The sequence below is a fragment of the Aristolochia californica genome, unplaced genomic scaffold (genome assembly GCF_029961685.1).
Source record: "Aristolochia californica isolate CCGP_79_NKW_82.1479 unplaced genomic scaffold, dmAriCali1.0.hap1 SCAF_2, whole genome shotgun sequence".
Taxonomy (NCBI): domain Eukaryota; kingdom Viridiplantae; phylum Streptophyta; class Magnoliopsida; order Piperales; family Aristolochiaceae; genus Aristolochia; species Aristolochia californica.
In genome coordinates, this window is record NW_027181881.1 from 42,873,693 (window position 1) to 42,886,907 (window position 13,215).

Sequence of the window (13,215 nt, forward strand, 5' to 3'; positions counted from 1 at the left end):
CGCACCAAATGATTTTTCGTATTGGATCAACCGTATTGAAAACTAAACTTCAAAATAAGAGAAGGTTAAAACAAACTTTGGTCTTTTGCACATTCACCTCTAAATCATGACCTTTTACCAATCAAGTGGTTCATTAAGGCAAAACAATTATTACAAAGCATGTTTAACATAGCACAGGCTATTTCGACTGTCAGTAAATGTATAAAAAGCTCACAAGCAAACATTTCAAAAAGGCAGAGACAAGCAGCTTGCTGAAGATGTAGTACATGCATCATGTTCTCGCCACTAGCCCCGACAAACACCAGTTACTGGGGCACCAAGCTTTTGGCCATTGCTTTCCCAGAATATTTGCAATCTCCGACATCCACTGCTACCTTTAGTGACAGCTAAAGGATGTTTCAGCTACCATAGAGCATGCTGCAATCCTTCCTTGTCTTTGGTTAGTAATCAGTCAATAAGTCTAGTTGGTGCAGTCAAACCCTTGGCAAACAGAGACCCACACTACGAGTACAAGAAGCAAGAGAACTGCAAGAACAACCAGTTTTATTTTCATGTTCTGGAACCACATCTTCCTTCGAATATGTGTACCTTGCTTCTTAAATTCTTGTGCCTGGAATATCATTCGAAGATATATCTATTAGGTGAAATCAACAGGAGGAATGAAAGAGATTACACTGCTTAGTTGAGTGATTGGATGACTACATGGGATCGCAAATCCTCTGTCTTTTCTGTGAGGGTATCCAACTTTTCACCTCTGTCCATAGCCTATATCATGGCAAGAAGATTCGTCAACAAATTCCTAGCTGATTAGATTTAAAGAACAATGAAAAGTTGCTCAGTAAATTTTATTCTTGGAAGAAATAAATTCATTTTAACACCATAACTGACGGTGATTACAACCTGGAACAATTAGAACAGCATAGAAATTAACCAAATATGATGATATCAACACAGTACCACACAATTTTGGCCACAAGTTATCAAATCTGTATGTTTATGTCTAAACAGATTCTATTTCAAAAAAATTACTTAAGAGTCCAAATTATTAGTAGCCTAAACAAAAATAGGATTCGGTTTGATTACCTTGTCAATGTTCTCCAGCATAATACTTTTAACTTCTGAAACTTGAGCCTTCACTTTAAGAAGTTTTTCAATCTCTTCTGCATGGTCAATGATGTACTGCATGTGCTCTTTCATTGCTGGCCTGAGAAATTAAAAAACCACCAAACAGGAAAAAATCGGATAACAATTTCTTTCTTTAAATAAATAAATTCTGGAAAGCAACTTACCCAAATTCTTTGCTTAGGCTTTTTGCCATGGCTGTATCAGCCTTACCACCTCCATATCTTTTTTTGAAATCATTTTTTAGACATTCCAAAAAGGCAATTGAGACTTGTTTTGCAACAGATTCTTTGGCAACAACACAATAGGCTGCAAATGAGAAAGCATACCTATTAGTTTCATATAAAAATTGTCAAATATGAATTTTCTTACATGGAAGATCAAATGAAAAAGTCACATCCTTCACAAAGAAAAGAAACATATGAACACCCTCAAATGAGAAGTTGGTTACACTTACTATGAGCAGTATTTTTTCTTTTTCAATGGTGAGTGAAAATTTTACTGAAAAAAAGAAGAAGTACCATGCTAAGCAAAAGAAGAAATATAATAAAAACAAAAACAGGAAAGTAAATACCAAAAATACAATAAAGCACCTGCTTCTGAATTTGTCTATCAATGACACGATTCCAAGAGTATTGGCATGACTGAATCATGTCTGAATACATGTCTAATTAAAACATCATGGGGTCAGCCATACTTTTTGCCCAGGAAATGACAGCTTGAAATCCTCCCTCAACTACTAAAGGCTAAGTGAAATTGCTCTTTGTGAAGGCTAACACCTTGCCAACAGTGAGGATCTAATTTCAATAATTAAGGATTTTTTTAGACAAGCTGCCTGAAGCTATTATCTTGAAAATGTTCATCATCATGCTATTTCAGTTAAAGAAGATCATCAACAACATCTGAGATCTAGCTCATATAGTTCTTGGAGCAACCAGAGCATCCGGCTTATGGATAGGATCAGGACAAATAGCTATTCAAAGCGGAACCTGATGAATGCTATGACCGTATGATCTTAGATGAAGGTCTTTAGCTTGTTGAAAAAGGAAAAAACTTAACGTCTTCAAATGAAGGCAAATGAGGCATAACATTCTGATGCTTCAAATGAAAGAAATCCTGAGAAATATTTTGATAATAAAAATGGCAAGAAGATTTAATCCTTGACCTTTTAATCATTTATAAATCTAGCTGTTACATTGTTGATTCATCTGCCTCTGCTTCATAAAATATGATGCTTCACTTCATGTTCTATCCTCTTGTTTACATCAGTGGATGCACAGTACCTTTCACCATAGGTTCCTCACACATTAACTCATGGCTATGAATTGTTGATTCAACAGAAATCATGAATGTCAATCTCAGAATACTGAAGGTTTCAACATTCAATTATGATCATTAAAGAAGACCTAATCACAATCCCCATATCCTTCATAACTTGATAAACTTGTAAACTACTCCCTGACTGCTCCACAGTAGAAGCTGAAATCCTGGTTAATAAGTTCAGCTCATAGAACCTAGATGGATGTCTAGATGTTTAGTAGCACGATAGATTGAAATAACAATATTGGGAAAGTAAGGATATTATCATTCGACGGCTTCTTGAGTTACTAGACTGTAAAAAAAGCAACAAATAATGTTATAAATGATCTCCCTTTCTACTCAAGCATCCAAGAACAGCAATAAAAGGCACTTTCACTCTCAATCTAGATGCTCTTAGATGAAGTTCCTTTTGAAGTTTGAACAGATCAAATCAGCCAAGAGGCCTTAACTACTTGATATGTTGAATGCTGGGTAGGATGCTTCATTTGATAATCCTCAGTTAAATCTTTAAAAATCTCGAGTTCCATGAATAAGATGGGATGAATATCCAGGTCTAACTTGAACGAAATTGAACTGGGACGATGTCCTAACTCAAAATTATACTTTCCTTCTCCAATAAAACAACACTCATAATTGAGTAAGATTTTTGTCTCGTTCAGGAGACTCGACCAAGCAAAGGATTGAGGAGACTCAGAAAGATACGATCTCGTCACATGAAGGTCCAAACTAGACGACTTATTAACTGATAATTGTTCAAACTGGACGGGATGTTTATGCTTAGAGGTAGAGACCGTGGAACAGCTTATGCTTAGAACAATTTAATTAAGAATGCCCGGAAATCCTTTTTTAACAGATACGAATTCAAGTAAAACCCTACTCTGTCTAGGCTTTATATGTCAGTTTATGATTGGATCATCATTATCAGATTTCAAGTTTTGTTTTTGGGCGACTATAAGTTATTTCCTTTTCCTCTCAAGTGTTTTTTTTTTTTTCTGTCACTATCTCATATCAATCCTCGAAATGCTAAAAAGTATTCACAATCCCACAGACAGTACAAAAAGAAAGGACGAAAAAGTAACAACCAAAAACCCCAATTAAAAATCAAAGGCGCTCACCGTAACCGTCTTCGACGAGGAAATTGAAGGTGTGATGGTCGCAATTGTAGGTGAACTTATTATTCGAGAAAGGGAGCCTCTGCAGGCACTGAGAAGCGATGGATTGAAAATTCCCAGTGAACTCGGTGTACTCCGCCAAGATCATGGCCCCCCTCGCGACGAAGCTATAAATGAAGGATTCCTGGCTCATTCTCGTCTCCTCCGACCTCGTGAACCCCGGTTGGGGTCGGATCTCCGACGAAACGAGCAGAGATACCTGTAGCGCACCTGGTGATCTTTACGGGCGACTTTTATTGTTGTTTTCTGTGCTTCTGTAGTGGGGCTGTGTAGGAGGTTGGCATTTTCCGAAGAAGAAGCAAAGTGCTGAGTGGAGGGGGTTGGAGTGCTAGACCAGGGACAGATATTCCTTTTCTTTCTCCCACGGAGAGGGTGACCTCTTAAACTGTGGAGAGTGGAGAGGGAGGCGAAAGGGAAAGAGCAAGAAAATCAACACTTGCGGCGCCGCGTGGCGATGACTTTTAAATTGCCAGATCAGCAACCGAAATGGACGCTAATAATCGGGCCGATGGCCGAGGTCCAAAACAGAAGTCAAATTTGGGTCAAAGTCTTACCCAGTTCAAAATTACTTTTTATAGGTTTGATACTTCAGGTGGCGTGGAAGTTGAAACAGAAGGGAGGAATGCAATGCTGCGTCAAACACGATTCAGTATTTTTCCTTTGTCAATCAAGAACTGCGCTTCTCAATCTTACCTGACGCGCTCCTTCCCATTCAGGGGGACATCTGAAAATCGCCACAAGAAACGCCCGCAACAGTCTAAACGGCGGCCAAAACTTCGGAATGCTCACCCTTTCATCACCGATCTCAAACAAATTGAGTGCCCAGACTCAGCTCTTCATTTTTTCCACGACTCCGTTCGAGCAGGATTCAGGCCGGATTATTCTTCTTACTCCGCTCTCATTTACAAGCTTGCTCGTGCCCGCCTTTTTGAAGCTGTAGAGGCACTCTTAAGTATCATTAAAGACCAAAATCTTCGTTGTGGTGAGAACCTTTTTATCGCTCTATTTCAACACTACGCTAAATCTGACTTGCCTGGCAAAGCCGTTGATCTCTTCCATGAAATGCCCTCCTTCAATTGTATTCGCAGCCTACAGTCTTTTAATTTCCTTCTCGATTCTCTTATTGATGCCAATTGCCTGTCGGATGCCGTTAACATATTTAATCAGTCGTCCACGTTAGGTTTTCGTCCCAATTCTGTCTCCTTCAATATAATCATGAAGGGGCACTGTAAGGGAGGTCACTTCGATAATGCCTGTGAAGTGTTTAAAGAAATGCTTGAGCGAGAGGTCCCGCCGTCAGTCATTAGTTACAATATCTTAATTGGATTTTTGACGAAGAAGGGAGACATGGAAAAAGCGATGGACATCTTCAGAGGCATGACCGAAAAGGGAAAGAAACCAAACGCCGTCACTTACGCCTTATTGATGGAAGGCTTGTGTTCCACTGGTAAGTATGATGGTGCAAGAAAGATGATGTTTGATATGGAGTACAGGGGCTGTAAGCCGGGCCTTGTTAATTTTGGCGTTTTGATGAGTGATCTGGGTAAGAGAGGGGAGTTTGAGGAAGCAAGAAAGGTACTCACAGAAATGAAGAAAAGGCGGCACAACCCAGATGTTGTTATCTATAATATTTTGATTAATTACTTGTGTCAAGGGGGGATGGTTCAGGAAGCTTATAAAGAATTCATGGAAATGCAGCTCGGTGGGTGTGAGCCCAATGCAGCAACATATCGTTTGATGATTGATGGGTTCTGTAGAACAGAGAACTTCGATCAAGCAATAAGGATCCTGCAATCCATGTTAACTACAAAACACTTTCCGAGGGTGGAGACTTGTGACTGCCTGATCGTGGGACTCTGTGAGTCAGGGAGGTTGAGTGATGCTTGTATTGTTTTGGAGCAGATGGAGAAGAGAAGATTGGGCTTGGGCGTGGAGGGTTGGAGAGGTCTGGTTAGAAGTGTTTGTGGTGATGGATGTAACTCTCGGCTTCTACGAGAATCAATCAGCAATTATATTTCATCTTGATCATACTTTATGAGTTATTTTTTCTAATGATACTGGATTTCAAGCTTCCAATGGTAAGAAGATTCATCATATCAACCTTCTTAATCAGCTTCCTGATAAGGAGATGGCTTCTGCGTTGCACAATGAGTAGGCAATCCCTTGTGCTCCTGAATGGACTATAAGAGAAGGCAATCCATGGTGCTCCTGAATGGAGTATGTTACCCCCCCTGAAGATTGCTTCTGTTTCTGTGGTATATTTTTGGAGGTTGAGACAACGACTATTTGGACCATACAATCAGTTGGCTTTTTCAGTTCAAGGGTGAAGCATGGCCTCCAGTAGTTGCCCATTAGTTGTTACATCTGCCATGATTTATACCCTCCCTTGCACTTATTGTTAATGAGTCCCTGGAGCTTCTTTATGTCCTCTTGTAGGTTGTAAATAACATCAGCTGTATCTTATTATATTGGTTTTCTTCCAAATAATAATGAACTGTGGTCTTTTTCCTTTGCAGAATCAGTTCCAATAGAAATAAAAATTAGATGTTTCAGAAGTCTCCCACTAAAGGCAATTGTGACCATTGAGCCAAGAGCCTCAGTCACAAAGTGTAATTACATTCAGCACATATGGGCAAAAGAGTGTGATTGGGACACATAAAAAACCGAGTTGGATAGCCCGAGTCACAATGGGACTCGCCGGTCCAGTGGTTGGACTCAAGGCCAGTCAGAAGAGTCAAAATCCGATCACATTTATCTGAATCATGAGTTGACTTGAAGAGTCAAAAAACCATGCTAGTGATTGTAAGTAATTCAGCCATAAAAACCTAATCATTTACAAAATCCTCATATAGAAAAGAAGCATGAGAAAAATAAAATAACTTCTTTTGTTATACCAACCAACATGGTACATATGTAACTCTACAAATCTAGCTCTATACACATCTAAGTAGAGCTATCTCACATTGAGCTTTTCACAACCATCTTTACCTGGAAAGTTTTGTAGTAATGAAATTTCTTGCACTTCTTGAACTGATTTTACTATTAAGTGCATTATGTGGTCAAGTGATTGAGAGACTCTATTGAAGAATCCCACAAATGTACCGATTTAGAAGAACTATGTACCCGCATGGGCTAGTGACTGTATCAAGTACATCAATGGTGGTTTCGAGGCTCACTTAGTTTTGTAATATGTTTTCTACATCATTAAGATTATAGATAAACAAAATTGACAATGTTCAACACATGTATACCTCTTTGCATAGTAAAAACCGGGGAATTTTTAACTCTGATCATCTCTCTATGTTGGACAAACTAACTAAAAGCTACAAAGATGGAGAGTTAGGACCCTTAACATGTTTTACACATTTTACATCTCTCTCCATTAGAGAAGCGTAACTAAGTATAGAACCACCCGTGGGACTTCATGGAGAAAAAATCAGATAATTAAAGAAATAAAACTAACATTCTCTCACTTTGTCTAAATTTACATTCTCTCATTTGAGTAGAGAAATCACATGAATCATTAGTAGTATTTCAAACAATATCTTCCATGCATTATGATGTGATTCTCTAGTCAAATATGGTATTTATCTTTAAAAATATGGTTGAATACTTATTTTGGGTCCACAACTATATTTTTCTTTCTCAAACATATATGTATACAAATTAAAGGAGAGACAAATTAAAACAAGAATTTCATAACCATATTGTATTGTAAATACAACACTTCACATTAAGCAAAAAGTTACAAATCTAAATTAAGTGTCATTTAAGTAACATGATCCTTGAACAATTTTGGTGGCAAGTATTATGTTAAATGATCAACAATCATTTCATTAATGCGAATATGTTCAATGAGCACTTCATTTGACTTGAGATGTTTTTAATGACTAAATACTTTATGTCAATATGTTTTCTTCCACTTCCATTCTTATTATTTTTAGCCAAAAAACACAGGAGTTGATATACCACAGTAAATCCACAATTGCTTGGAAATAAAATCAACAACTCAAAACCCTAACTGTCATTCTTCAATCAAATACCTTGTGAAGTCACCTCAAAATAAGAAACAAATTTGGCTTCCAGATGTAGAAACTAAGGATTGCTTTGCACTCTTCCAACAAACATGAAGATATATGTTGATGTTGACTTCAAGAGTCAACACAACCAACAAAGTCCAAATATGGGTATTTAAAAACCTCCAAAATATTTGACCTTCTATTTGTAAGTATGAAATTCTTAATAACTTAAAATATCTCATAACCTTCTTTGCAACTCTCTAATGGAATCCTGGGCTACTTTGATATCTTTTCAACATTTCAACTATAAATATAATGTTTGCTCTAGTAAGAACCTAAACATACATTAAGTTTCCATTTGTTGAAGGATAAGGAATATTTCCCATCAGTTCCCAATGTTTTCAAGGTCATTTGAGGGCATTGATTTAAACTGAACCTATCATCTTTGACGAGTGCTACACTTTGTTAATATCATGACATCCTTAATTTCTCAAGAACCTTTTGTATATAGGCTTAGTAAGACCATCCCAAGATATCTTGTAATCTAATCTATGAATCTTAATGCCAATGAATGCCTCACTCACATATTTCATATCAAAATGTTGAGAGGAATAATTTGACCTAATGTATCAATCTCATATTAATAGTTGTTAGTTAAATATTATTCACATACAAAACCAAAAAGATAATTTGTCTCACAAACCTTATGCTATATATATTCTTAGCAAAACCAAATGAAGAGATAACAATATGAAATTTCAAATATCATTAAGGAGAGGCTTGTTCTAGTCCATAAATAGACTTCTTAAGCCCACAAACCCTTCATGTTGTTTCATATAAACCTCTTCATCTAAATCTTTGTTGAGAAAAGTCATTTTCACATCCATTTTATGTAACTTTAAGTCAAAATGAGTAATTAATATCGTGATGATACAAAATGACTCTTTCTTATAAACAAGAGAGAATATCTCTCGATAATTAATTTATTCATTGTATGTGAACCTTTAGCAACAAGTATGGATTTTCAGTGCTCAATATTGGCTAATGAATAATTTTTTATCTTAAATACCCATTAGTCAATTATACAAAGTCCCAAACTTGATTACTTGTTAAAGAGTTCATCTTATCTTGCATAGCATCATACCACAATTTAGAGTTACAACTCCTCATTTCTTGTGAAAATATCTCAAGGTGATTTTCAAGACCAATGTTGTAGTCAAATTCTTGAAACTACATCATAGTCACTAGAAATAATTGTTTTCTTTATTCTATTTGATTTTCTCAATGTTATATTATCAACCTTTAGTGGAGGCTAGTGTACAACAGGATCTATCTCTTTAAGAGGTTGTTGCTCAACAAGATCTACTTGTGCTAGAGTTTGTTGTTCAACAAGATCGTCTAGAACATCCTCATGAATGTGGAAAATCAAGAACTGGTTGTTCAACATTCACCCAGTTGGGTATTAATGTGAATAACCATTAAATTACTTATAGAAGGATTTGTATAAAAAATCATGACAATCCTAAAAAACTATGTTCCTGAGTTGATCAGTCCCATTATCCACAAGATTATACTCAATAAACTTAGCATTTATAGACTCAATAAACCTAGTGTTATGGGAATGACAATAGAACCTATATCCCTTGGATTTTTCAGCACAACTAATGAATATGCACTAATAATCCTAGGGTCCACTTCATTTCTTGTATATTATAAATTTGAATTTAAGCTTATGGGAAGGACAATAGAATTTGTATCCTTTGGATTTTTCAACATAGCCAATGAAATATGCACTAATAATTCTAGGGTCCACTTCATTTCTTGTATATTATAAATCTGAATTTTAGCTTTGACAACCCCAAATGTATATATGATTCGAACTTGGTTTCCATCCTTTCAAAATATATTCTTCTTTCTGCTACACTATTCTGATCTAGTGAGTTAGACAAAATATATTATGCTACAATACTATGCTCCTCAAGAAACTTATTAAATGGACTAGGTACTTGTCGACTTCCCATATACCTACTACAGTATTCTCCACCCCTATCCAATCTCACGATTTTAATTTGTTTTCCATGTTGTTTCTCTACATATGCTTCATAAATTTTAAAAATATCCAATGCTTCATTTTTGTTATAAACATGTAGATATGCATATATCGTGAATAATCATCAATGAAAGCGATAAGACCCATCATGTTCATATCAGGACTGTAAATATCAATGTGTAATATATTCTAATATATCATAATTTTTCCTAACGCTCTTTTATTTCTTGTTGGTCTTCTTACTCTTAAATACAATCCACACATGAACCAAAACCGATAAATTTATGATAATCAAGAATTTCATCATTTACTAATCTGTTAATCTACTCAATGAAGATATGTCCTAAATGCTGGTGCAACAAAATGGAGGATTTCTTTATCATAACACAACACTTAATTCCAACATTATCGTCCCACTACTAACAACAACTGAGTTTTTCAACAAAGTAAAAAAAAAACACCGAAAAATCTAAATAAAAAACCCAATGGTACAAGTCTTGATGCATAAATTATTTTTTTGGAAAAGGTGGGAATATAAAATATCAGTTAAATTCTAGAACAAAGCTTGAAGATGACATGCTTACATTTAGGCATAGACCCACAGATGCTAGTCATAATGCAAGATTTAATAAACATCCCACGTTTCGCTCTGAATGGTCATATCTCAACTGAAAGTGCTAGGATTCGTTGGTATAAGAGGCTTTTCCTTACGAAGAGCATAGTCAAGGTCCACATACCCCAAATGAATGAGAATTTTCTCCTTTCAATCCTTGAGATTGTCACCACTCAAATATGAAATATCAGATGTCCTATTAGAGATAATCAAAGACGAAATAACTACAAATAAATGAAATGAATAAACAAACATGTTTACATCATACATATATAGTGCAATAAAAATTAAATATAAATTAATATGTCATCAAAATCGACCAATGGGTAAAAATTCTAACATATAATCTATCCATAGTTAAACTTTATGATGACAATTAAGATTTTGTGGCTACTCCTTAATTAAAATGTATATTGATCACATGACATGACATGACATCAATGTATGCTCATTGGTAAATTCATGAAAGACATAAAAAAATAAGCATGACATAATTTAAGTTTTTTATTTATTTATCATGCTAACCTAAAAAATAAAATGAACATACAAACTCTCTTTATGACTAAAGTACTCTTACTCTTACTTGGAGAAACTTAAATTAGATTTTTTTCAATTAAATCTATTTTCCAAATTTACCTTATTTTCTTTTAGGTTTTAATGGAAGTTTTCGTGTCAAACGATCATTTTCTGGGTATAAAACAAGGTTTAGACATTACTTCAGGTACGTAATTTTTCATTTTTGCTTTTCAAATGGAAGGAGAGACTTCCCAGAATCTTCCCTGTAATATTTGATACTCTTTTTGGAGAAAGTGGAAGAAGCCCTTTTCAAAGTGAAATGTTTGGACAAAGCACTCGGCGATCGATAATGCAGATCACTGTTTGCAAAGAATGCATGATTGGCATCAGATATTTCAAAATTTTCGGCCTACGATGTTGATGCAAGAGGGCACCGGATTGCAGTGGAGAGCGACCAACCTCTTTGGCCGTTTCTGTATGAAAATGAAACTGGTGGATGGAGGAGATTCAGCTGGAGTTTCTCTTTTGACTGCTTTCTATTTAATCCAGTCATCTTTCCTACAGTTTTTTTTCCTTCTCTCCTCTCCCCGTTTCGTTAGTGCTTCCATCTACATCATTAAAGCTTCTCAAAAGAGATTTAAAGTGCTGGCTTTGCTTTTTTTAGTACAGAGAGATCCAGTTAATGTTTCCAATTCGAAAGCAAGCTTTTCTAAAGTTCTTTCTTCGCATGAGGAGCTTTTCCGTTTTTCACATGTTGCTGGTCATTCAAGCAGAGAAATTCTGTCGTTCTCTTACATCCCGAACAAAACCCAGTTTAATGTGAAGTCCGTGCGTGAAATGAGTCAGAAACAGATGATTTATAAAATTTTCCCAGCTTTGAACAGTGAGACATGGGAGCGTGATGAGATTGACTTGGAGTTCTTCCAAAGCTGTAACATCTTGACAGAACTGAGGATCGACCTCTGGTTTTATCCCACAAAAAGATTACCACTCATATTCAGTTCTTGGAACAATGTTTACTGTAACTTGATCTGCTTTTTTTATTATGATATTATATTAATAATGGATATAAATTAAGGATAAGTTGCTGGAGTAGCTCAGTTGGTTAGAGCGTGTGGCTGTTAACCACAAGGTCGAAGGTTCAAGCCCTTCCTCTAGCGAATTAAGATTTATAATTGTCTTTTAGACCTAGCACTCAAGTAAGATGCTTGATGCAAAATAGTGAAAGAAATGTAGGTTTTGTTAGTGCCTTTTCTAGGAAAGGCTGGAAAGGCATTTCTAGTAGAAATATGTTTTCCCTGAAAAAGACACTAACATGTCAGTTTAATTTTCATTGGAAATTTCTAAAATTTTCATGTAATTTTCTAGAAAGAAATCATGTATGTGTCCTCATAGGAAATTCGATGGTAATTTTAAAAGATTACCCTAACAGTCACAATGGAACTTGTTACCTTCACTCTTTGGAACCCTCCATATCTATTATATCTTCGATCAATACATATTTTCCCAAATGAGTAAAAGAACTTGTCCCATAACTTGAGAAAAGATTATAGTCTAACTAGTTGAGGTCGGTTCCTTACATGAACTAGGGTTTAATCAACTTTATCGTTTAAATCCAAATGAATTTGATAATACATAAAATATGGTTTTTATCATTTCATGGAAATTATACTAATAACTAAAAATTATTTTTAAATCTCTAAGTAATTAGTAAGAAAGTAATAAAGTTTAAAATTATAGATTTCTTAAACACTTGTAATTTGGAAAAGTATTTTTAACTTTTTCTGCGCTAGCACTAATGGGGCCTCAGGGCTTTTAATTAGTCAGGCAACCAATTTGAAACATAATCCAACTATTTAATTCATGAAGTATTTGTATGGTTCCAATGAAGTGTTCAGTTTATTATGTTTATGTGTCCCATCTATTTTCTCTTTTCCCATCCTCTATAGCAGTATTCGAAGAAGAGAGTCATCTTCCCTAAAGAAAATCGTCTAATTAATATCAGGCATGTTAATTGATCTGCATCTAGCTTTTAGAAAAGAAAAACATAGTTCACCAAACTATGTATCAAGACTATTGAGTGTCATGGTCAAACTTAGTTTATGTTAATTATATTTTGTTATATATTACTCAAATGTCCCAATAATCCACTACCATTCTAGTTTAGAACAAGTAATTTTTTTGTTTTCACTTTTGTGATGACTATCATTTTGGCACTTCAAAATATGAAATGAAGAAGGGCTAAAGAGGATCATTGGGGTGTGCCCTTTTCTGCTTTTGTATTACTATGAGACATTATTTTTGTATTGTACTATACGTCTAGGGTTATTATAAATATATACTATGTGACCCTAAGTAAAGTAGTGAATTATCCATCCCCGCTTGCTCCATGGATGTAGGCAC

General features: G+C 35.4%; 2 protein-coding genes and 1 non-coding gene across 3 annotated transcripts; 2 read left to right on the forward strand and 1 right to left on the reverse strand.

Annotated features, from left to right (window-relative positions):
* Positions 1–86: 86 nt before the first annotated feature.
* On the reverse strand, positions 87–4,015 carry LOC137955783 (vesicle-associated membrane protein 724). The gene is made up of 5 exons (XM_068802902.1): positions 3,558–4,015; positions 1,290–1,431; positions 1,084–1,204; positions 703–765; positions 87–610 (listed from the first exon to the last, which is right to left on the reverse strand). Exons 1-5 carry the CDS (start codon positions 3,745–3,747, stop codon positions 461–463), a joined length of 666 nt encoding a protein of 221 aa, XP_068659003.1. The 5' UTR covers positions 3,748–4,015; the 3' UTR covers positions 87–460.
* A 224-nt stretch (positions 4,016–4,239) lies between these two features.
* Positions 4,240–6,058, forward strand: LOC137957011 (pentatricopeptide repeat-containing protein At1g07740, mitochondrial). The gene has a single exon (XM_068804708.1). The coding sequence runs from the start codon at positions 4,242–4,244 to the stop codon at positions 5,637–5,639; it is 1,398 nt and encodes a 465-aa protein (XP_068660809.1). The 5' UTR covers positions 4,240–4,241; the 3' UTR covers positions 5,640–6,058.
* Positions 6,059–11,898: 5,840 nt separating this feature from the next.
* On the forward strand, positions 11,899–11,972 carry TRNAN-GUU (transfer RNA asparagine (anticodon GUU)). Its single transcript has one exon. It is a non-coding gene; the product is annotated as a tRNA-Asn (tRNA).
* The last annotated feature ends 1,243 nt before the right edge of the window (positions 11,973–13,215 follow it).